This window comes from Alexandromys fortis, unplaced genomic scaffold (assembly GCF_014885135.2).
Source record: "Alexandromys fortis isolate MF-2015 unplaced genomic scaffold, M_Fortis_MF-2015_v1.1 scaffold_118, whole genome shotgun sequence".
Lineage (NCBI taxonomy): Eukaryota > Metazoa > Chordata > Mammalia > Rodentia > Cricetidae > Alexandromys > Alexandromys fortis.
Window position 1 is genome coordinate 3351521 of NW_026068010.1, and position 25108 is coordinate 3376628.

General features: G+C 47.9%; 1 protein-coding gene across 1 annotated transcript in view; it reads left to right on the top strand.

The window, feature by feature from the left end:
- The window catches only part of LOC126513515 (WD repeat-containing protein on Y chromosome-like), a 121328-nt gene that overhangs the window by 40378 nt on the left and 55842 nt on the right, over positions 1 to 25108 (top strand). Inside the window, exons 10-12 of the mRNA XM_050161960.1 lie at positions 5654 to 5700; positions 15207 to 15324; positions 18311 to 18380. Coding sequence (XP_050017917.1) covers positions 5654 to 5700; positions 15207 to 15324; positions 18311 to 18380 — 235 coding nt within the window. The remainder of the gene's footprint in view (positions 1 to 5653; positions 5701 to 15206; positions 15325 to 18310; positions 18381 to 25108) is intronic.

Genomic DNA, 25108 nt, shown 5'->3' on the forward strand with positions numbered 1-25108 from the left:
AGGGGGTGCCCTTCACAGGGACGAGTACAGGACCGGTGTCTTGAATTTGCGCCACACAGCCTCCAGGCTAGAATTCCCCAAATGGAATCTGGCAGGGACTTCATGGCAGAGGGAAGCCTCTCTATACCCAAGGTGTCCAGTGGCAGCCAGCCCCTGTGAGTGGAGTTCCTTGCCTCTGCTTCTTCTTGGATGCTTTCCTGGGTCTGGGCTGGCCTGGTTACTGCTTTCCTGCGCGAGCCGAAGAGGGAAGCCAGGACAGGTCCAGGCAGCCCTGGCTGCTCATTAGAATGCAAGCTCATTGCTGAAAATGAAAATGACCCATCTCACCTTATCCTTCTGACAGACGCGCTGGGAGCGGTGACTGGTTGCTCCCTACCTGTCACCACTGCAGCTCTGATCATTGTGTGAAGCGCCTGCCACACTTCAGGCGCCTGAAAGCCCCCCTGCTTCAGACGCAATCATCCACTGCCCCCTAGTGGACTCCGTGTGAATGACACGTTAGGCACCCAGGGTGTGTTGCTTCAGGATCGAAGCAAATCGGGGTTGCCTTTTATTTTAAGAATGGCTTGCAGCTTCTGTTGATTTCATCTCTGCTGCTCATATCTGAGCTTCTTAATTAACAGCTCTGAGATGGGATAAAATGTCAGTCACGGGTGACTTGGTGGAGCTGTATTTGAATGTTAAAAAGTCGTGGCATTTTCAAACCATATTTAAGACCTCGTTTGATGATCATTTCAAGAAAGATTTTCCCCCTTAGCCTGGGAAAAGGTTTAAAATGAATGTAATGTTAAACATCTCAGGGTGGCATTTCGCTAAGCCACGGGGTTATGCAACAGAGAAACAAGATTATTTGTAGGACGGCAGCGCTAACTGCCCGCTTTGTCATCTAATCTGCCTCCTAACCCTGCTCTGGCAGGTTTCAGAGGCTCCACAATTTGCATAGTTCTTTATTGTTCTGTATCCCTGGCACCGGGGACCCGGTCATACTTAGCATAAGGGAAGCCACATTTGTGACAGGGGACCTTGTTTGTTACGAGCCTTGTGAAGGCTCCTCCAGAGTGACTGTCCTTGAGGTGTCTGCAGCCTGAGCTAAGCCTCGTGGAGCCTTAAAAGATTACTTCCGGCAGAGCTCGGCTGTGTCTCGGGAGGCTGAAGAAGGGATCTACTTCTTTAAAGACCTAATTTGCTATTTTTAATTATGTGTGTCTGTGTGGGGGCATGGACAGACAAGAGCAGGTCCCCATAGAGGTCAGCAGAGGGCGCCAGATTGCCTTGAGTTGGAGTTACAGGTGGTTGTAAGCTGCCCGGTGTGGGTGCTGGGAACCAAAGTTGGATCCTCCGGAAGAGGCAAGATACACTCTTAATCACCGAGCCATCTCTCCAGCCCTAAAATCTACTTCTCTTTACTACACTTTTATTAATCTTGAGTGTGTGCGTATACAAACACGAGGAGGTCCGAGGACAGTCAATTTACAGAAGCCAGTCCTCTCCTTCCTCCATACGGGGCACAGAGATCAAAACTCAGGCCGCGTGCTTGTGGCACTTGCCTTTGCATGCCGAGCCAGCTCATGTAAACCAGCACATAACTTTTAAAAAAACTTACTATTCATTGTATTTGTGTGGTGTTTTGCCTGATATGTTTCCATGTACACACGCATGCAGAGGCCAGAGGAGGGTGTTGGATCCCTTCAGGCTGGAGTTGCATACAGCTGAAAACGGCCATGTGGGTGCGGAGACCTGAACCTGGGTCCTCTGGAAGAGCGAGCGCTCTTAACCACTGGGCCAGTGCACTGGCTCATCAACACACAAAATCTACAGTTTCTATGCCATTTTCTTATTACCTGGTCTTTTTAAAAAATGGAGCTGTGCCAGAGTTAATGCCTTTCTTGTTCTTTCTTCACTGGAACTTTGTGGACTGTACCAAGTCCTTTCTAGTGGCTGGGACTGTTGCAATCCAGACCTCCATGAGAAAGTCTTGGCCAAGCACACCCTAAGGCGGTGCTGTGTGCAAGTCAGTTTTTTACCTGTCCTTAGGGAGGGTGCTTTGAGAAATTATCCTGCAGATAACGTGAGGGGACTTGTGACCTCGTTGAGGAAGTAGGCCACAAAAGAGTCAGGGCAAGCATGGTATCTGAAGAGTTCGCGCATGGTCGGGGTGATATGGCCACCAACCATGGTACACGGTTGAGACAGGCAGAGGACCATGGTATCCACTGCCCAACAGCTCTTCAGTGAGCTTGTTTACATCAGACTGACTGTGGGTCAGTTAGCCCCCACGATCGGAAACTCCTAAGGAAGTCCCCATCAGTGAGAAAACATTCATGTGCACACAGGAAATAGAACTCAGTCGACAAAATTTTCCACCCGGTGTAGATCTGAAACCACTTCGGAGTTCTTCCTCAGCAAGCAAGTAGTTTTCCCCTGCACAACACAGAAGCTTCCACCGATGACTCAGCCCTTTAAACTTTGCCTCTTGAGTCAGAAAGGAACTAACTCAGAGGCTCCGCCTGGCCAGTGGGGTCTCTGGTGAGGTGGGGCTGGTTTCCTCAGCAACTGAACAGAAATCCTGGGAGCTACTGAAGAACTCCATCAATCCAAACCAGACTTGCCTGGTGGTGCAGCCTGGCACAGTGGACCCAGTCAATAAAGCTGGGTTTTTTGTGGGGTTTTTGTTGCTGTTGTTCCCATTGTTGCCCTCTATATGACAGGTGGATTGACGCCCCCTTGTTGTCTCCAGATGACCCCATTTCAATTCTTCTTTGTGGAACCCTAAGGTCCCAGGACGAAAGGATCATCATCGTCTCTAGCAAAGTCCTCGAGCCGAGATAAAATTTACTGAAAGGAAGGCACAACAGAGCGAGGCCGGGTTTAAAAATTAAAATTTTCCTTAAATCATGTATTCAAATTCAGATGGCCTTTTTCATCTATCTTGCTGATTTCCAAACTGACCTCAAGGGTCTCGTTGTGTGCCACAGGGTTACAACGCTTACCTAACATATACAAGGTCCTGGGTTCAGCTCCCAGAACTGAGAGTGGGGGTGGATGGAGACAAAAACCTATGCAAATGATTTAAAATCATGTCTAATAATTCCTATTTAAAATGATGGCACAGGACACAGTGGTGTTTCTGTTTCTTAGCCTCTACTGCAGCTTCATCTGGGACTAAGACCCCAGAGACCTGGTGGTGTGTGAAGTGGAGCGGTAGGCACAGAAAGCCCTGTTCTGAGCTGGCTGGCATCCGTCTAAGAAGCAGCTGTCCTTGTGGCATCCCTAGCGCCGTGCCAGGGTATCTGCTCCAGCTGCCTCGCTGGCCACACCAGGAGGCTTTTATGGAAGGGCTTCGAAGCTGCTGCAGCCGCTGCAGTGGCTGTAACCTGGCCTTTCATGGTTCGGTCCAGACAGACGCGTGATTGAAGAAAGGATTCATCCAAGCCTGTGTCACATTGGCCATCTGGAAAACCGCCAACCCCTCATTTAGCAAATCACTTTGTTTAAAGGCAGCGTCTGTGTGGCAGCATTTATGCGCCCAGGATGGATCGCGTAATTCCTCCGCCTTGGTTTATCTGCACCACTCCTCTCGGTCTGCCTAGCAACTTAAAGGGCCGTTAATGCGTGACAAGGCACTTGACCTGCATGATTTCCAAGCCAAGGGAGAGCATCCGTCTTGTGCTGGCTTGTCCTCTCCTCCGAAGCAAGGGCGCGTCGCCCGCACTCTGTCTTAATGAAGCCTGCCTTTATTAAGAATCCCATCAACGACCACCGGGCCCAGCCATCCTGCACTGTAAATATCACCCCCACAGACATGCACCCAGGGGCCTGACGAGGGGGGCTGGCCCCACGGTGAGTACTCACCCACCCTGCCAGTCTGGAGAGAACCTCAGCTCTCTGCAGAGGGAAGGGCATCGGTTGACAGGCTGGTGCCCCTTTGTTTGGGAAGATGAGTTAGAAGCATTAGCAGGTAATGTCACAAGGCCCCTGGGGTGGTCTGAAGAAAGGTTGGACGCAACATGACTTCAGAATAGCAATGAGTTCTCAAGTGTCGGATCCGGGTTTTCTTTTTCCAAAAAAGGAAAGAGAAGAAAGGATTCCATGGAGGCTGAGCTGGTTTCTTCTCAGAATGTTGCTGGTCACTTTGTCCCGATTTGGATCATCACCTGTCATTTACCAAGACAAACGATCTCAGTGACCATTGCCTCCATACATTGCTCATCTGAGGTCATGTTATTATTAAATCTGGAAAGCAGGAACTCAAATCCGTGAGTGTGTCAAAGGCATGTGCTCAACACTTAACTCGGCTCACTGGAGGGTAAAAAAAAGGGGGGGGGGCGGTTGCAGAATAAATGTGCTTTGCCATCACAGCCTTTCAGAAGACAAATACAAACGGGTCTGTTTAGTGGCTAGTAAAGATGCAGACTTTGGTGTCAAGTGCCGCTGAGATTTGGGTCGAGGTCTCTGAGATTTAGTCTCCTTCTCTCGAAAGGAAAGGGACGTGTACCTCTTTAAATTCCTTTTAGAAGTACTGAAGCAGTGCTTATATATAGTAAGAGCCCCGCAATCCTGCTAACGGCAGGCAGGAGCCAGTGATCTTCAGGATGGATTCGAGAAAATAGTCTTTAGACTGGGGCAAGGGAGGAGACCTTCTTGAGCCAGCTGCATACTCCAAGTACCAGCTTGGGAGAAGATAGCCAATGAATGCCCCCCTGTAAGCATGACACGGGGATGGGGGGCAGGGAAGGAAGTGGCAGCCAGGTGGACTGAAGGAGGGCTTAACTCAGACCACAGAAGTGGAAATGATGAAAGATGGGGCCCATGGATGGAGGCTTGAAGGCTGAGGCCTTTTAAGGGTCTCAATTTAATCTAGCAGGGAGCAGGCTGCCATCTCGGTTTCTTGCAGGGGAGCAGCTGAGTGGAAGCTGTCCGTGGGTTGGTACGCGATAGGTCGGTGGGGAAGCGCAAGGCTGGAAGATGGGGTCCAAAGCCAGATAGCACCCCTGGTTAGATGGATGGGGAGTTCAGAAGAGGGAGCCAGGGGACGAATGGGAGGTAATAATGCCGGGATTCCTTTTCAAAGCAGACAGACCTGACGCCCACATGCGCGCCAGGCAGGTGGAAGAAGGGAAAGGAAAGAGAATTGCTTCCCCCACCGTTCTAGCTTAGCTTGCTCCAAGCACAGGTCCCTAGGACACCAAGAGAGTGACAGAATCTATTAGGCACCTCATGGCAGCAAGGGTTTTTATTTTGTTGTTGTTGTTGCTTTGTTTTCTTTTTTAATTAAAATAAAATCAGACCATTATTATATACACCAAGCTATTACGCCGGTGTGTCCCCCCATATCAAATGCAACTCCAAACATAGCTACTGTTTGGAAGTCCTTTGTGTGCCACAAGGGAGTGCCCTGTGACTCTGAGGCCCATCACTTGGACAAGTGCAGTGTGGCTGAGCTGATGTCCCCCTCAAGGTCATGGACGCCCCAGTGTCTCTGCGTTTGACTCTCCACCTGGTTGGGGAGGGGTAGGGCTGTCTGAAAAGTCACCTACTCATCTCGCAGGGAGAAATGCCATTTGCTCTTTCTGCTGAGAGAGCGCACACTTTCAGCGCATGGGGAACAAGTAGGACTCTTTTTTCATTTCTTTTCTTTTTCGATTGATTGCAGGGATGTGTGAACATTCTGGTTTTGGCATCTGTAGGTGAACTATTAAGGTAAATATTGAAGTTTAAATGCAATTGCTGAAGAGGTGGAGCCATATGTTTTTAAAGCAAATTTTTTTCCATAATATCTTATATATGTATTGCAATAGGGTAAAAGATTCAACCAAATGTTCTCAAGATGGCCAGGGGGTTGGCGGATGTGGCTCCGTCTGGAAAGTGCTTATTGTCCAAAGATGAGGACCTCAGTTCAATTCCCCAGCACCCACATAAAATCTGGGTGCAGCACACCAGTATCCCCAACAGGAGTGGAGACAGGCGAATCCCTGTAGTAGGCTGACTGGTCAGTCTAGCCTAATGGATGAGCGAGCCCCAGGGTCAGCGAGAAATCCTGTCTCTAAACAAGGTGACGAGCAAAGGAAGGAGCTACCTAATGTCAACCTCTGACTCCATACACATGTGTATTATACGTGAACATGCGTGTGTGCACGCATACACGTATGTGCGTGCACATACACACACGGGGGGGGGCTTGGTGCTTTGCTTTTTCTTCTGAGTTCTAATCTCCTTAGACTCAGACTCCACTTCACAACCCTGCTCCATGATACAGTCACAATACCACTCTGTACCTCTGAAGCTGAATCTATTCATTCATCCAAGAAACAGTTCTCAGTATAACAAAGCAGATGATAATAAAATCAGCAATACAAAAGATCAAAATGGATATTTCAGGGAAACATAAAATATCCAGATGATGAGCTGTTGTAACTCAGGTGAGCACGCTGCATGTGGTGGTCCAGATAGAAATCCCCGCCCCCGCCCCCCCCCCCCACACCGTAGGCTCATGGATTTGAATGTTTGGCCCTTAGAGAGTGGCGCTACTTGACAGGGATTAGGAAGTGTGTCACTGGGGGTGGCCTTTGAGGTTTCAAATGCCCAAAGCCAGGTCCAACGTCTTCTCTCTCGCTGCGGTCTGAGAATCCAGATGGAAGATTCTCAACTCCTTCTCCAGCACCGCATCTGCCTCTGCGCCACCATGCTTCCCGCCATAATGATAATGGATTAAATTTCTGACCTGTAAGCCAACCCAAGTTAAATGTTTCCCTTTCTAAGAGTTGTCATGGCCATGGTGTCTCTCCACAGCCATAGAACATGACTAAGACACTTTAACAAACGTCCACCGAGTTCAGTGAGTTTTCACAACAGAAATTTACTTGCTATTCAAGTAACAGTTCAAGTAATTATTCAAGTAATAGAAGTATTTGGTGGGCAGCCTCTGTGTAGTGATTCAGGCACTTCCCCTAGGCCCAAACAACCAAGTGGGGGAAACACAGAGAAAGGGGCCCCACAGAGGAGTTTTCTAAGTCTCCTGTGCGTGCTGGATGCCACTCCTGCCGAATGTATCAGTCCCTTTCTGTTGCTGTGCTAAACACCGTGACCTAAAGCAAAGAGAGTTTATTTCGGTTTACAGTTCTGGGGGAGGGGGTGAGCTCCGTAATGGTGGGGGAGGCATCACTGCGGGCTGAGAGGTCACATCTTAATCAGCAGACAGGAAACAGAGAGAGCAAACTTTAAGTAGGGTGAAGTTGCCAACTCTCAAAGCTCACCTCCAGCGATGGGCTTCCCCCAGCAAGGCCACACCACCTCCCCAGACAGAGCCACCAACTGGAGACCCAGAGTTCAACTACCTTAGCCCATGGGGCACACTTCCCATTGAAACCACCACTGCCTGTAGTCCAGAGGCCAGTCACAGGGCCACTTCCTACCACCCCACCATCCTGAATTCTTCCCTCCAGCAATCCTGGGATCCAATCCCATCTCTTCCAGAAAGTGTCCCAGATCACAGCTCATAGCCCTCCCTCTGCAATGCCCCTGGCATGAGTCACACCCAGCACCTTTCTTGCCATCAAATGTGCTGTCAGGAAGAAGAGCACCTGTCCTTTGATGGTCTCTCAATTCACAGTTGCAAAGGGATAGTGTGCATTGGCTTCCTGTCACCATGACAACAGACCCAAGATAGACAACTTTAAAGAGAACGGGGGTTCTTTTTGCTCAGTTTGTGAGATTCCAGCCCTTGATCGTTTGGCCCTGCTGGGTTTTGGCCCTGTTGTTTTTTGCCCACAGGGACATAGTACCTCGTGGTGGAAGGATGTGGTAGAAGAGGCCATCCCACGGTAGCTTGCCAGCAATGGAGACAGGAAGAGGAGGGGCCAGGATCCCAATATCCCTTCAAGAGCGTCCTTCCAATGACCTGACTTCCTCCCTCTAGGCCTCGCCTCTTCACGGTTCTGTCACCTCCCACAGTTGGACAAAGCTGTCAACACAGTAGGCCGGGGGGACACTCTCCATCCAAGCTCTCGTAGTGAGAGGCTATGGCACACCGGCCCAAAGGTGTGGTCCCCAGCAGGGACGCCCCCTGCTCTGAGTCTTGGGAGATTACCTGGAAAACATGACCGCCCACGCAGAGCCGGTGAGAGCGGGAGACGGTAACTCAGATGCACCCAGGAGGAAAGACCAGTGCAACTGATGGGGTGGCATGGGGCGTCCTGACGTCAGGACTTGGGGGAAAAAGCCGTGCCCGTCCTGGAGAGGAACAAACTGTTGGACTATGAGGACAGTGTGGCCACCACGACTACTTCTGGTAAACTAGAGATGGTCTCGTGGAGTGATCCAGAAAGTGAAAGTCAGGAATGAGCCTGGCTTCAAAGTTACCTAGGTGCCCTTTTCAAACAAAAAGAAAAGATGGCCAGAATTCACCACAGAGCCATAATTCAAGCTCTTTAACTATACTGGTAGCTGACCTAAGGATAAGCTCCCCGCCTCCCAGTATTCTGGGTTCCAGGACATTCTATACCAACATGTGTAAGCACTCAAGTGCTTCAGCTAAAATCACACAGTGTTTGATAGAGCCTGCATACGCCCTCCTTGGTGCTCTAAGCTGTCCAGTGATGTGTACAACCAGACAGAACGTAAATGATACGTAATCAGTTGGCTGTCATGCTGTGGTTTTTAGGGAGCAGTGTCAAGAAAGGAGTCTCTATATACTCAAGATAGACGCAGTTTGGTTCGGTCTGTGCCTGTTTGGTGATCGGTAGGCTTAACCAGAGATGTGGAACCTGCAGGAAGGCAGGCTGAGTGTCCAGTTTTCAGCTCAGACCTTGATAACCTCACTCTCAGCTTTTAAAGCTGGGGCCTCTGGCTGGCTTATGGAATGTTGCTCAAGCTACCTGGGAACCAGTGCAGAAAACCTGGCATGCTCGATAGATGGGAGGGGAATCAGGGATCGCCCACAGTAACGGGCAGATCTGTGAACCTATCCCATGTGGGAGCTTGGGTAAGAGGGTGAGCTGCAGCCTGGACGTGCTGAGGGATACGAGATCATAGGCTACAGATCATAATTATAGATTACAGAGTTGATGGAGACACTAGTGTCCTGCAGTGGCCTCACAGTGAGGAGATCTGGGACTCTTCTGGATGGAAATGTTCTTGTTTGGTATCCTCTGTGGAGCATCTTCTTTTCGGACTTCCTCTGGAAACAGTGCACAAAAGTCCAAGTCTATCCCTTGCGCCTGGTCCTACAGTGCCCGGCAGATTGGCAGGCAGGGAGGGCCCTTGACACACCACCTCTTCAGTCTCCCCCAGAATAACTCTGGAGACCGGAGTATGTGCCTTTGCGGACTGGGAATCAGTGTTAGTAGGTGACCCAGGGATGGGTGTGACCACTGCATGATCACAAGTGCACAAGGTCTCTCTCTGTCTCTCTCTCTGTCTCTCTCTGTCTCTCTCTCTGTCTCTCTCTGTCTCTCTCTCTCTCTCTCTCCTCTCTCTCTGTCTGTCTCTCTCTCTGTCTCTCTGTCTCTGTCTCTGTCTCTGTCTCTCTCTCTCTCTCTCTCTCTCTCACACACACACACACCCCATGGACACGGACCACAGAGCAGATACCCTTCTTGAAGACATCCCATAAAGACTCCTGATCCGCACACAACACAAGACATAATTACACTGCAATCCCCCAAACCTCACCGTGCCCGAAACACAAGCACACACCTGTACACACACAGTCACTCACACTGCTTCTCCATATGAGAGGAAGAGGGAAGCTGAGGAGTTCCTGTGGTACGGTCTCCTATGCACATGTGGGCCGCAGTCAGGATACAGTGATTACAGTAGTTCCTCCTCCACGACAATGGCCCCACTGCAAGCAGAACTCACAGAAACCAATGGGGGCTTTAGAGAAACATTCTATTCAAACCCGGGCGGACACAGATGAACACTCCCTGGCCTGACAGATGCTCAAATGCAGCCACAGACAACAGGCTCCCATCTACAGTTGACATCAGTCTTCCAGGGAGGAGCTAGAAAACCACTGCCATCCATTTATCGTGAACGACGGCGCTTCAGGTCCAATACTCCAGCACGCAGAGGAACGAACGGAACAGGAGAGCACTCAGGAGACAGTGCCCCATCACTTGGCTGGTCCATGTAGAGGCAGGTATCTCTTTTGTCAGAATTTTTGAGAAAAAGGAGCAGAGAAAATTGGAAAAAGCAGTTTCAGGGAACAGTCGCGCGTGCCTCTGAGACAGCTGCCCGTCTGCTGACTGGGCTGGCTTTCTGAACAGCTATGCAGTCGACTAGCCCTATGATCCAAAAATTACAGAATTTAAAAAAAAAAAAAAAAAACAAAAAGCAAAACAAAACAAAAATCCCAGAGGCCATGCCTCAGTAAGAAGTCTTCAAGCTATTCTTCAAAACTAGGTCCCCTCAAACAGATCCTAGGAAGTGGGTGGCAGAGGGAGGAGGGGAGAGACGAAAGGGATAAAAAAAAGACAAGCAAGTGGACGGCTAACAGGCTCGGAACACAAGAAATAGCCCTGGGCAGCTGGGCCCCATCTGGGAGTCATGAGAACAGGGAGAACTTTGAGCCAGTGGGCACCTCTTATCATGAGAAAGGAGTTTCCAGAGGCTCCTCACAAATCTGGTGGTCCCCCCTAGGTTTAGTTTTCTGTGTATTTGTTCCTGTCTGCAGTGAACTAACCAAGGACACCCTGGTTTTAGGGGGCATCAGAAGGCTTCTGGGGACAGACTGGGACAGAGCACACGCTCTCCAGATGTCAGTGGGAAAATAGAACATGAACATAAATACTTAGCACTTGCTTAGGTGGAATCTTCTATGGGTTTACATGTCACTGTGACCAGCATACCTGGCAGATAAACATAGGAAAGAAGGTCTTTTGACCACCACTGTTTCAGAGGGTCCTGCCCATGGCAGATCGTCTCCTGGGCAGAGGACCATGGTGGCAGCACGTGGTGAAAGACAGCCTTACTTCTTGACAGACAGCAATCAGTGTGACAGGAAGGAGCCAGGGATAATATGTCCCCAAGAATCCTCCCCAAGGTGATCTACTTTCTTCAGGCATGTTCCACATCCAACGTTTCCAAGACTGCCGGGTCCTCCAGCAGATAGGGCTGAGGCGGAGCTGGCCCCGCTGGTCTCTCCCTGGGGCTGAGCGGGATGGTGAGTGTCGATGACCCAGACCTCCCCTGGCCACCAGGGAGAAACACACACCGAGCCAGGAGTCTGCCTAAGCAGGAAATCACTTTATTGCATCAGGGCAGGAACTTACACAGGGTGGAGGTAGGGGGCAGGAGTCTTGGGATGGGGTAAGGTAGAGTAAGGAATAAGGGCCAATAATATCCTGCCATGTCAGTGGTGGCTGGGCAGAGGTGGGCCTAGGATGGGCTGTGCTGAGTCAATCCTCTCCAAACTCAAGTTAGGCTCAGGAAGTTACACTGGGCCTCACCAAACTCAAGTTAGGCTCAGGAAGTTACACTGGGCTTCACGACCAGGTCTCATGAGGCCCAACACAAGACCTTCACATTAGTGGCACCAGCTATGACCAAGTGTTCACAACATGAGCCTGGGGGAGGCATTTCTTATGTCAATCATGACAGTTTTTTTTAATGCCTTATATAAGAATAATCATCCTTGTTTGCTTATCTCTCATGCCCGGATACCGTCCACCAAGTTCTGACTTGTAATATCTGTAATAACGCTAACCTACAGCCGACTCACAGTGACCACGGTCCTCGCTCAACCTGTCCTCATTATCACTGACACAAACTTCTCCCTGGCCTCTCTCACCCTCATTTCTGATCCCTTATTTCATTTGGGTGGTTTGGGGTGGGGAATATATCCAATCTTACACTCATTCATCAAACACTGACTGAGCCTCTACTACGGCCAGTCTTTGCCTTTAGTGTTTACAATACCTCAGTGAACAAAGCAAGAGTCTTGCCCCTTGTGGAGTTAAAGTCTATTGGGAGCAAAACAAAACAGATAGAATAAGTTATATGATATTTTTGAAGCTGATAAATGTAAAAAATAAAGAGTTCCAATGCCCGATACCCACATGCGTATGAATGGGTGCACACACTCAAGAGTGCAGTGTTTGGTGAGGTAGCCGGAATGGGCCCCATCAAAGAGGGGAGGAAGGAGAAGGAGTGAGGGGGAGGAGGAAGCTGGGGAGGGGAGGGTGCTGTTGTCTAGGGGAAGGGAGAGTGTTGTTGTTGAAGAAGTGCCAGAGATGGGCCCTTGGGTGGGCCATATCTGGAGAGCTTGAACAAGGGCAGCCAGGCTAGAATGACTATATCAGGATTGGTGTGGGGGCATGAGATCAAAGCACTAAAGGAGGTCTGGGAGGTCAAGATGGATGGAGGTCTTGTCATAGGTCCATCACTGTATACGTGTTCTGACGTCTGTATTGATAGATCTCTGTCATGGTGATGTCAAGGTAGAGATGGTGAAAGGTGATGGTGTCTCTCTTTCTGGAGCATTTCATTTAACAAACATGACGGATGGAGACCCTGCTTAATTTCCCCTGTGCATTTCTTCATGATGCCTGCAAACCCCAGTGAGCCCCCATGGGTTGAAGCAAGTGGACTTCTAACAAGCATCCTTTTCTGTCACATTCCTTGTGTCTGTCTTGGTGACTTCCTCTGCCTGTTTATAGCCCTTCTTAGGGCCTCCAGGAAGTGTCTTTTCTTAGGGAACCTTCTTCTCTCTGCATCATACAATTATCAACACAGTTTGGGTAGACTTCACTGACTGGCGCTACAGTGCTACACCAGAGTGTCTTGTTCACAATCTGTCACTAGACTGGAACTGCTATAGCATAGAAATTAGAAGTTTTATTCATGAGTCCTGGTAGGCTTTGGATTAATGGATGGATGAATAGATGAATGGATGGACGGATGGGGGATGGGTGGATAGATGAATGGATGGGAGGGTGGGTGGGTAGATGGATAGATGGGTGGGTGGAAGAGTGGATGGATGGATGGATGGATGGATGGATGGATGGATGGATGGATGGGAGGGTGGGTGGGGTGGGTGGATGGGTGGATGGATGAATGATTGGATGCATGGGTGGATGATAGATGAATGATTGGATGGATGGGTGGATGCATGAGTGGGTGAGTGATAGATAGTTGAGTGTGTGGGTGGATAGGTTGGTTAGTGGATGGATGGATGGATGGATGGATGGATGGATGGACAGATGAAGAATGGACAGAGGTAGATGGAGGGAAGTGGGGAGGATGGGTACTGGGTAGATCGATGCTGGCTCTCTCATCTGATCTTGAATTCAATGCATTCTATTTTTAGTTTATAGTTAGTTAGGCACTTGTAAATGTTCAGATCTAACAGCTTAGCATTTCTGCTACTGGGGGCTGGTCATGAAGGAGTCTGCCTGAAAGCCAGAAGCATATGGACTCATCCGTTACCCGTGGTGACTATTTTTTTTTTAAGTTAAAAGGAGGGGATTTCGATAAACAAAGTCTTACTGGCCCAATGACCAAACATAACTTCAGAAATGCTTTCTTTTCTTCCACACACTTTTAAATTAGCCATTTGCACTTTTGACTTCAGTTTGGTTGGACTCTCCTGTCCCTTTTAACCTCTGTCACATGCATCATGCAGCTAAAAGTGGCTGATTTATGCCTGGCATCGTACTGGAGAGGATTCTCTCTGAACGTGAGAATGAACATTCAGGCCTGAATGCCTCTAATTCATTTGGTTTTCTTCCCATGCTACCATGGTGAGTTTGGGAGCATATTTTCTCTTACCTTGAGAGAAGTGGCAAGATGCTGGCTATTCGTGTCATAATCAGAACAGATTGTTTACAAATATTTGAGTAATTATTTGAGAATGCCGTTTGATCATATTCTCCATATCCCTGAAGAAGATTTTGTGCAATGCTGTCAATGTACCTGCATTTAGTTACAATTGTCTTGTAAGGTCAAGTATGAGATTCACCTCTTGTGGTCTTTGGAATTGGAGGACATTTCTGGGATGTTCAGTCTGTGGTTCTATCATATGGGGAATATCATAGAAATATTTCCCTTAGACATTTTAGTCACCCACATACATGGACACACAGTAGTCCTTTGACTAACTGTACTTTAAGTGTTAAGTTTCCATGTTTCAGCACACTGAAAAGTTCTCTCTTGCTAACTCCCAAGACATTTAATCAAATGTACTTCAGAATAGGAGACCAAGTCCTGGAATCAGGATTGGTCCCCCAAACCTGTGCTTTTAATCTTGGACCTGCAGCTAGGGCATCACATGGGGGTATAGGAACTGCAGGGTCTCAGTGACCTGGTGTAGGCGGAGTTTCCTGTCCTGACAGCCCGCTCCCTGTCCCAGTGGCTGCTTCCCAATTACCAGACAGAGACTGAATATTATTTATAAATGCTTGGCCAGTAGCTCATGCTTATTACTAGATAACTCTTAGATTTAAATTAACCCATACATCTATTAATACTTTGCCACATGGCTCATGACTTGTTACCTCCTTTTCTACAAGTTCTGCTTGCTCAGTAGCTGGCTGGCATCTCCTGACTCCTTTCTCCTTCCCAACATTCTCAATTTGGCTTTCCCACCTAACCTAATTATGTTCAGCTTTTGGCTAGTCAGCTTGTTTATTAACCAAACCACAAAGGGATTATCCCACAGCAACCTGGCATCTCCATTCTGGGTACACTTACTGGAATATTATATTTGAACCATGAGATCACCATCATGTGCAATTGTTGACAGGTAGTCAATCTGTTTGCAACCACTGAAATCCAGGTTGCCCACGCTGGGATTCTGATGTTGCTATGTACTGACTTTGGCAAGTCCTTTATCTTTTGTGCCTCTGTTTCCTCCTCTTTCAAAGAGAATAATATCAATGCTCTACAAAGGATTTTTTTAAATGTCTTGCTCCCTACAGAAACCCAGCAAACTCTTTAGCTTGTACAAACATTTCATTATTTAAAAAAAAAAAAAAGACCATATTATTTGTAACAGTCACACACTGGCTTTTTTTCCCCTGGACTCTAGAAAAGGAAGTGCTCAAGGGGTATGGCCCATTCAGAGAGCTCCCCACTGACAGAGTACTGAGGGCTGGGAGAATGGACAAGGATGGAGGCAGGTGCAGCCTCCAACTGAACGATTCCCCAGAGGCAAGACTCCTGGCTGAGGACAGGGTATAAGAGGGAGATCCTTCTATTCTTGTCCTCAGAACTTGGAAAAAGATGCCTAAAGTTGAGGACATGCCGAGCATCGCCATTCACAGCGCTGCAGCCTCTCCAAACGCAGAGTACACCCGCTGGAAGGTGCACGGAGACTGTGTCACTCAGGTAAAAATAGAAGAAACAAACTGGAGCTTGCAGGCTGCCCTCTCTGTGCTCAGGGACACCACCTGAGCCTTCAGGTAAGATCCCTCTCTTCCGCTTGGTAAGCCAGCACTGCTCCTAAGGTGACTCTGCAAACCTAACTGGGAACAAATCCATGTCACATAAAATCCAGAGAGCTCCATACGAATGAAAACCAGCTGGTTTGGTGAAATGAACCTCCTGGTGGGATGGTCCTTGCCCAGTGTCCTCGGTCTGAAGATTGTAGATATCTTCCCCCTTGCTCTTTAGGGCTAAAAGTAACTCAACTTACATGGCCAGAATGCATTAGGATAATCATGGGGTTATTCGTGTAGGATTGAGTCCATGACCTCTCCTCTGGCCCTGAGAAGCTAAGACTTTGCTTCTCAGGTACTCAGGTACACAGGAAAGCAAGCACTGCAGTTTGTACTAAAGTCTTCAACCCAGTGCAGAGCAGTGTGTGGGGACATGAGGAACCCTGGGGATACACGAGGCGTGCAATCTTACACCGTGCCTGTTCTCACTGAACACACTGGCTTAAGCCAGACAGAAAAGTTTGTGCAAGAAATGAATGCTAAAAAAACATTACTGAGGGCTGGCAAGATGGCTCAGCTGCCAAACTTGTGGACCTGAGTGCCATCCCTAGGACACACAAAGTGGAAAGAGAGACCGACTCCTCTAAGCTGTCCTATGACGGTCACAGATGTGCCATGCTGTGTGTGTGCGCACACACACATGCACGCTCACACCCATGCACACATATATACACTCAAAATAAATAAACGTAATAAAATTTTTTTGAAGAAATAATATTGAGCAAAAGAAAGAAAATCAGGAAACCACCAAACTTACTTGGTAAATAAAAAGGCAAATTAAAGGGAAGGGAAGGTTGGATCCAGATCATTTTTTCTTCAACATAAAAACCAATAAAACTTCAAACACAAATCAAGGAAAAGAAATACCGTTCTTGCAACAGACAGAACCTTTCTATCACCCCACGAGATCCCTTCAGATAGCTCCCATGCCCACTCAATCACTACTCTGTATTTGTGTCATTTAAGTTGTCACTCGTAGCCCATTTTATGTTAAAAACAGAAAACAACAACAATAAAGAAACATGTCACACTATGCACGAGCCCTTCTTGCCTGGTTTCTTCAGTTAGCATAAATGGAGCCAGACTTCTTATAGAGTGTGGCAATTCGGATTCCTTACTACCTGCTGTCTACTGTGTGACAATGTTAACTCCAAAGATTAGAGGAGAAAAACCACTGACCCAAATCACCATGACCAAATTAATTAAAAAGCAAATGTTTTTATTTGTGTACATGGGCTTTCTCTCCCTAAGGGTTCAAGAGATCAGCATTGGGCTTGAGAAACACAAGGTTTTTTATAGCTCAAGGGTAGGGGGTTCAGAATGGGGGATTTGGTGAGCAAGACGGGTTTGGTTAAAGGAGCAGAATATAAGCATAACAGGTTGGTCATAACATCCTCCTGAAACAAAGACATGACTGCAAAGTGATCATAGCAAGGTAGTCATAGCAACAGGTTGACATAACAACCTTTTCAAACAACGGTAGGGTTGCAGGATGGTTATGACAACTTTTTGAAACAAAGGCATGGTAGCTGTTTCCTGGAACAGGCAAGACAAAACTGTTTGTAATTAAAGTGACAGATGGGGCATAGCCCCAATGCTATGATCTGCTGGCCTACCACCTGGGTACCCTGTCCCTTTAAGAGACAAGCCCAGCCCACTTGCAAGCCCCCCCCCCACTTCCGCTGAAAAGAGAGCATAGAAGTCTCATTTTGGCATGGGCCCTGCCTCCCCAACCCAGCCCTCTACAGGTCACTTCTTCTACTGCCCTACTGGGTTGGGGAGGCAGGGCCCACACCAATATGAGGCATCAAAGCCTAGCACTGCCTTGCTGCTTAAGACCTGGACCAGAAGGAACTATACAGTAAGAGTTCTCTAGGCCAGGCTGCCCAGGAGTGGGGGTATTGCTACCCAGCTGTCCTGCCCAGGAGTGGGGGATGTTGTTGACCTTGTTTCTGAGAAGATTAACTGCAATGAACAGGTAAAGGCACTCCTGGCCCTTGCCATGCTTGGTGTGGTAGATGGTCCTGTGGCAACATTGACCTGTTACCCAGGGCTCCAACCTCCATGCTCTCTTTGCACTGAAAACTTACTTTCTTCTCTCTGTCCCTTTGGGTCTCTGGCCGCTGGGACTCATGAGGATCAGAAACAAAGGCAACCTTTCTTGCCGCCACTTCTGAGTTTAGCACCCTGCCTACAAAGACCAAATCTTAAGAAAGTCTAAGGATCTTGTAGATCACAACGGGTCTTCTAACAGCACTGCAGCTTGATCCAATCTACAGCCTAGGGCTACCGGCTTTCTTTGGGAAGAAAGGGAAGTGAGACAAAGAACTCAGACTCCATCACATCTGGTTCCTTTCATCTGAGACTGGCTCACTCCCTCCCTCAGAGTCCTGCCCCCAAATCCTGACCGTCCAATCCCCACACACCTGTCCAAGGTCCAGCTCAGTCTTCAAAATCAGGAAAAGTAAATGAGTCAAAGAGTCTCCCTCTCCCAGGATGCTGCTCATGTCTCTTTTGATAGAGCTGGTTTCCAAGGAGGAGAATCTTTTCCTCTGAAGACTGCGCACAGCTTTCAGTTTTTCTCAGAATGAAATAAACTAAACAGTAGAAGCTGCTGCCGGCTCTGCCAGCCAGAGAATGCCCGGGGAGCATTGCGTTGGCATTAGCTCCCAACACTGAAGGAAAGAAAGAACTGAAGACTTGCCAGGCCACCTACATATCTGCCCACAAACATGGGTATTTTAAAGGTCACTTCTATTCCTGGAAATGTGGATGCTGTCTCCCTCCCGAGATCTTTGGGGGAAAATGATGTAAGAACATTGTTATTTCACCTTGTGGGTGATCTCTCTAATTTTTCTCATTTTTTTTCTTTCCAGCTGAACTACTATGACTCTATAAACGCTGTCATTTCCAGTTCCAATCACGAGCCCACAGCTTTAGTAATAGGTACGGTGTCTACTCTTAGGTGTCTACTCTTACCGTCGGTAGGGTCTCCCACTTTTAGGGCTGCACTGACATTCTATACCCTGAGGGAAAATGTTAATCCCACCAATCGAGAATAAGGCCACACCACAGTTTACAGCCAAATTTGAAGTAAGCTTTGATTAAATACTGGCCAGGTGGATGGGCTCTGGCCAGATCCATCTCTGGTTCCTCAGAAAAATGGCCCGGAATCCAGTTTTGCAAGGACTTAAAAAGGAAAACCCATAATTCACTTCATTTCCCATTACATCCAATCAGGGGCAAGCATACATCCTGACACACCTCCAGTCTGCACCCAATCGGGGCAAGCATACATCCTGACACACCTCCAGTCTGCACCCAATCAGGGGCAAGCATGCATCCTGACACACCTCCAGCCTGCACCCAATCAGGGGTAAGCATACATCCTGATATTTCCTGCCTCCATACATCCTGTCCACATGGGATCAAGCGCATCCACTGCAGACGGGCCAAACAAACTTGTTTAGGGGAATGAAAACCCGTGGCTTGTTATCTCCCATAAACAACGGTCTACAGCATTTCAGGAACGGTCTGTCCTTGGGCAAGAGGCTTGCAGATCAGAGGCATTTGTGTCTCACGGATCTCTAAGGCATAGTAATTAAAACTTCAAATGTAACTTTGGCTCTCACAGAACTCCTTGGGGTGCCGCTGAACTTCCTCTGTTGTTTAGTTCTTCGCTTCCTAAGACTCACATCAGGAGGCTGCTGGGGAGGTGGAATGAGAGAATTTGCTCAATACGCATTGTGTTAAAATATGAGCAAAACCTATTTACAGCAATGCCAGGCTCCCCATCCGAGCACTCCACATCACACGCCATGTATTTTACATGTGTGGGAACGTAGATAGGAAACAGCAGGTAATGGGGCGCTGGCATGAAGCGAGAGGTGGGACTTCAACAAAAATTATAAAAGCAGAGCTGGAGAGACAGCCCAGCAGTGAAGAAGGGGCTAGGCTTCCAACACCTACCTGGTGGCTCATACCTGTCCGCAACTCCAGTTCCAGGGGCTATGAGTCCACTCTTGGCCTCTGCATGCACTGCACACACAGGGTACACTTACATGCCGACAAAACACCCGTGCACATCAAATTGTAATGTAGGGCGCAGTGAAACTACTGAAATCAACCAACGTTTGGTTCATGGGTAGTGTGAGCATTTCTGGCATCTCCTTGCCAGCACATGCGTTGTCAGTGTTCAGGCAAGTGCTTAGTCAGTCCAGGGCCCTACCGTAAATCACTACCTAATCTCTGAACATGCAAGGCATGGCTGCAGAACGTCTCTGTACGCATGCGCCAAGGCCCCTTTCAAAACAGGCTCCGCCCATTCCTTGCTCGCTTCACCGCTTTCTTCTCCGAGGCAGGCCCCACACGGCCCCTGTACACACACACACACACACACACACACACACACACACACACACACACACCGTCAATAGACTTTCACGTGGGGTTTGTAGTACACTGTGGCACTGTGGCTCATGCTCACGGCTCCTGAACTACAAACAGGTAGGAAGAAAGCTTTATTGAGCATCACACTGCCAAGACTGTTTTCGGGGAGGGGGTGCAGAGAGAAGCAAAAGATAAAAAGGCCAGCAGATTTTAGGTGACAACTGTCTTTGACCTGACGAAGGTTGAGCTAGATGCCCATCCTTTTAAGGGAGGTCATAATCTGCAGCCTGCTTTGTGGGCTTCCTGAGGAATACTGAATTTCAGGTTCTGTTCACATAATTCCAAGCCTTCTATTACCCAGTCAGAGCCCTTCTGTTTGGGACATTGTCACCAGCACTGTCACTTTGGAGGAGCCACTTTGGTTATAAAAACAAAAATAAATTAATCAGTATTTTTAAATAGAATATTAGTTGAAGATGTGTTAACTTTTTTTTTCTGAGACTGGGATTCTCTGTGTAACACCCCTAGCTGTCGTGGAACTAGCTCTTGTAGACCAGGCTGGCATCAAACTCACAGAGATTCACCTGCCTCTGCCTCTCGAGTGCTGGGATTAAAGGGGTGCGCCATCATCACCTGGCTGAAGATGTGTTACATTCATTTATGCTGTGGAACATTTGTTTAATGATACAGAGATGTATTGTATTCTTTTATGCTACACTTGCTTAACTCTGTGAAAATGTATAACTTTGCCTGTCTAAAACATCTGATTGGTCAGTAAAAAGCTGAATGGCCAATGGCTAAGCAGGAAAGAGGTAAAAGGTAGATGGGATAATTTAAGAAAAGCTGGCTAGGCCGGGCGGTGGTGGCGCATGCCTTTAATCCCAGCACTTGGGAGGCAGAGGCAGGCGGATCTCTGTGAGTTTGAGGCCAGCCTGGTCTACAAGAGCTAGTTCCAGGACAGGAACCAAAAAGCTATGGAGAAACCCTGTCTCGAAAATAAAAAGAAAGAAAGAAAGAAAGAAAGAAAGAAAGAAAGAAAGAAAGAAAGAAAGAAAGAAAGAAGAAAAGCTGGCTCGAAACAAGCCATGCTAAGGCCAGGCATTCATGAGTAAGAATAAGTCTCCATGTATTTATTTGGGATCTGGGTGTCCCCAAAGAGCAAAGAGTAGGAAAAAAAAAAACAACCCAGCTACAGAATTCCAAGAAAGGTCAAGCAGGGATCCAGTTCCCAGCTCACCTGGGTGTTATGGGTGCTCTCGGTATTTTACTGCTTTATTGTTGCTGTGTTAAAACACCACAGGTGAAAAGTTATAACTTAAGAAGGAAACAAGTTGCTTTGGCGTGCAACTCTGGAGGCAGCACCTTCGTTTCATGCTGCATCGCCCCATGGTAGAGACACAGATGGGCAAGAGAGAGCATTCACAAGCATTCACTCCAGTGAGATTAGCCCATTCCCAAAAATCTGCCTCCATCTGCAAGAGTGAAGCCAGTGTGGCCCATACTCCTTTGTCTGTTCTTCTCCCAGCACCGCTGCACTGAGAACTAAGGTTCTTAACTCATGAACTTGTGGGTGACACCCAGCCACAGCCCTCAGTGTATGGCTAAGACTAGCAATGGATTTCCGCAACCTGATTTTGATTTTGTTGGTGAAAGTTTCTGTCTCACAACCTGCTCCCAAGTAACCACACAGAGGCTCAATATTAATTAGAAATTCTCAGCCAATAGCTCAGGCTTGTGACTAGCTAACTCTTACATTCAAACTAACCCGTATTTCTTACCTATACTCTGCCACGTGGCTTGGTACCTTTGCTCAGCACAACAAGCCCATTTTGCTTCTCTTTGCATCTGCTGGCAACTCCTCAGACTCTGCCCTTCTTCCTCCCAGCATTCTCAATTTGGCTTTCCAGCATAACCTTATTCTGTTTGGCTATTGGCCACTCAGCTTCTTTATTAAACCAGTCATGGAGGCATATATGCACACAGTGTAAAGGAATATTCCACGGGATTCTGTGGAGTGGTAGACTCTGCTGTGGAGGCATGGGCAAACCTGAGACAGACTGTGCACCCTGACATTTGGGTGGACATCAAGAGGTCACATTGGTCTAGATTTGAACTAATAATATAGTTTGAGTGACTGCGTCTTGAGTACTGCCCCTCTGCCTGACCCTGGAGCTTCCTCTAGTTGGAACACTTCCTTAAATGTCAAGGACAGCACGAAACACCTTAAGTGTGTCCAGTCCACTTCCTTAGTATCCATAACAATCGTATGGTATGCATTTACTATTTCAATCATTTTATAAGTGAGTACCTGCACAACTTTTTTTTTTCTACATTGAAGGAAATAAAATTCAAAGTGAGTTAAGCAAAAAAGAGAGTTTTGGAGGGCCGCTTGGGTAGACCTCTTCTGTGCAGACATCTAAACTTAACCTAACTTCAGCCAACACACTACTGTGCATTCACACTGTAAACAAAACCAAGGTGGTGGCGGCAGCTGGTCCCACTAGGAGCAGCGGCGGGTGAGAGACCAGTAGATGCCACCATGCAGAGAAAGTGGGTATAGTTTATTTAGTGGGTTATGGAGGAAAGGGGAAAAGGGAGAGGGAGAGAAAGGGGAGGGGAAGAGAGGGAGGGAGGGAGAAACAAAGGGGGGAAGAGAGAGGAAAGGGGAGAGGAGAAGAGGTGAAGAGGGAGGGAGAGAGAGGAGAGAAAGAAAGAGAGCAGAAGTTACCTCTTGGGGGGAGAGAGAGGGATAGAGAGAGCAAAGGCTGGAGAAGGCAGCAGAAAGGGAGGTGCTGGGAGAGGGCGGGGCTTGTCTCTTAAAGGGACAGGGTACACAGGTAACGGACCAGGCCAGCAAATCATAACAAACCTGACCACACCTGTTTAAACTGCAGGAGCTCACCCACTAGTGTGCACTTTCGAGAAGTGGGGCCTGAAGGAGAGATTTACTAATGGGGGGAAGTGGGGGAAATGACCACTGTACAGTCGCACAGGTAACAGAAGGCCAAACTCTCTCTCTCTCTCTCTCTCTCTCTCTCTCTCTCTCTCTCTCTCTCTCTCTGTGTGTGTGTGTGTGTGTGTGTGTGTGTGTGTGTGTGTGTGTGTCCTTTGCTTCTCTATTTCTGTGAGCAAGGACTGACCAAAAGCAGCTTGGGGAGGAAAGGGCTTCTTTCACTTTAGAGAATACCTTCCTCCATGAAGGGAAGCCAAGTTTAGAACTCAAGGCAGGAACGTGGAGGTAGAAGGCACCCCCTTAAAAGATGTTAGGTCTTAAAAAAAAAAAAACCCAAAACCTAATAAAAATAAAATAAACCTTGGACCAGTCTTAGTACCCGTGGCTCCTCCCAGAATTTTTTACCCAGCCCCCTAGCCTAAACCTCTCCCCCCTAAAGGCTGGGCTTCTGTTTCTCTTCTCCCAGTCTCTCTTTCTTACATAATCCAGCCATTTTGACTCTGTGCTTTCTCTTGGCTCCTTGGCTTCCTCCTCTCACCTCTCTTCCTTCTCCTTCCCCCTCCTCTCTCCTCTTATGGCCCAGTTCAGTCTGGATCATTCCAGATTCCTCTGGCTGTGCTCTCCCTCATACCCGCAACAAACCTTTTCCTCAGCCATTCTTGCAGTGACCATTCTAAGGGTATATCTTTCATTCAGCAGGTTTATTCATTTTCTCCCCGGCGCCATCCTTTTCTCCCTTTGCTTCCTCACCAGCAGGAGGCGAAGCTCCTTGCTCCACCATGTTTACCACCACACTGCTGCCACACAGCCCAGAAGCCATGCGGCCAACTGAAAGCCCTGAAACTAAGCCAAAGTGAGTCTTCCTCCCTGAAGTTGTGTGTCCCAGGAAAGGGAAGCTGACTAGCGTGGAGGTCCCACCCTAGAGCTACGGCATGGATCTGCTACTAAATCAAGTGGTGACTTTCACGCATGTCAAAATACAGGAAGCGTTTACTCTTTGGTCCTGGTGATGTACTGACCTTTCAATACCGTATCCCTTGCAGACATCCTCTGTTCTCACATTTTTGCTGCACAATTATTTTGTAACGTTCTTTACACCATATTGGAAAATCCCTTCCAGTTATTCAGTGACACTGGGGTCACGTTTACCTTTTCACATTGCTACTGATCAGGATCACTTTCAAGGTTTAGACAAAGTTTTACACTTGTCAATGGTTGATGGAGGTGGGTCTTGTATCTTATCTGTTGCTTTCATTGGTTAACTAACAAGGAAAACTGCTTGGCCTGATAGGACAGAAAATTAGGTAGGCAGAGTAAACAGAACAGAATGCTGGGAGAAAGAAGCCGAGTCAGGCAGTCACCATGATTCTCCCACTCCAGACAGACGCAGGTTAAGATCTTCCCTGGTAAGCCACCTCATGGGCTACACAGATTATTAGAAATGGGTTAGATCAATATGTAAGAGCTAGCCAATAAGAGGTTATAACTAATGGGCCAAACAGTGTTTAAAAGAATACAGTTTCCATGTAATTATTTAGGGTAAAGCTAGCCGGGTGGCAGGATGCAGCCCACCTTCCTACTACAAATGGTCCCCAGTTTCAGGTGGGGTACTCTGGGCGACTTCATAAAATCAGGTTACCTGTGCTTTACTCTCAGAGATTTTGGCTCAGTGGGTCAGAGGAAGAAGTTCTTAGAATTCCTTCTTCTCTTCCCCTCCCCCTCCTTATTCCACCTGAAACCTGCCCCCCCACACACACCAGAAGGGCTTAGAGTGAACTCACCATGCAACCCATTTGTAATGCATAGAATCCTTCAAACCTTTGCAGCAACTCAGCCGAGCCACCCACGTGATGTCAGTCTAGTTAGACCTGAGCATTTGTGAGCCTTTGGGAAAATGGACTCCCTCAGAAAGCTAATTCCACTTGCCATGGTGAATTGTGAAAAATCAATAAGACTTGTGGCAGGGCCTTGGCCTCCTGTGAACACCGTCTTGCTGCTTTCTTGATCAAAACCATGAAGTGCCTCCTCCAGCTACCTGATTCATAGACTGAGGGTACGCATCTTCTCCAGGAAGGTTCTCCTTTTTGTAGATTTCCGATCCCCTGACATCTTAATCTTCAGAGGGTTAGAAAGAAATGTGCCGTGGTTGATTTTCTTGGGAACTTCGATTGGTTTTTCTTGGAACTAGAAAAGCTTGTTTTCTAGAATGCTGGTGGGTCTGAATTCTAAGAAGCAGAGACTTAAGCTTTGGAGGCTGCAGCACGCAGTGTTTGTTAGGGAAGATCAGAAGCAATTGTTCCAGAAGAAGGATCAGTGAGTCCTGGCCCTGACT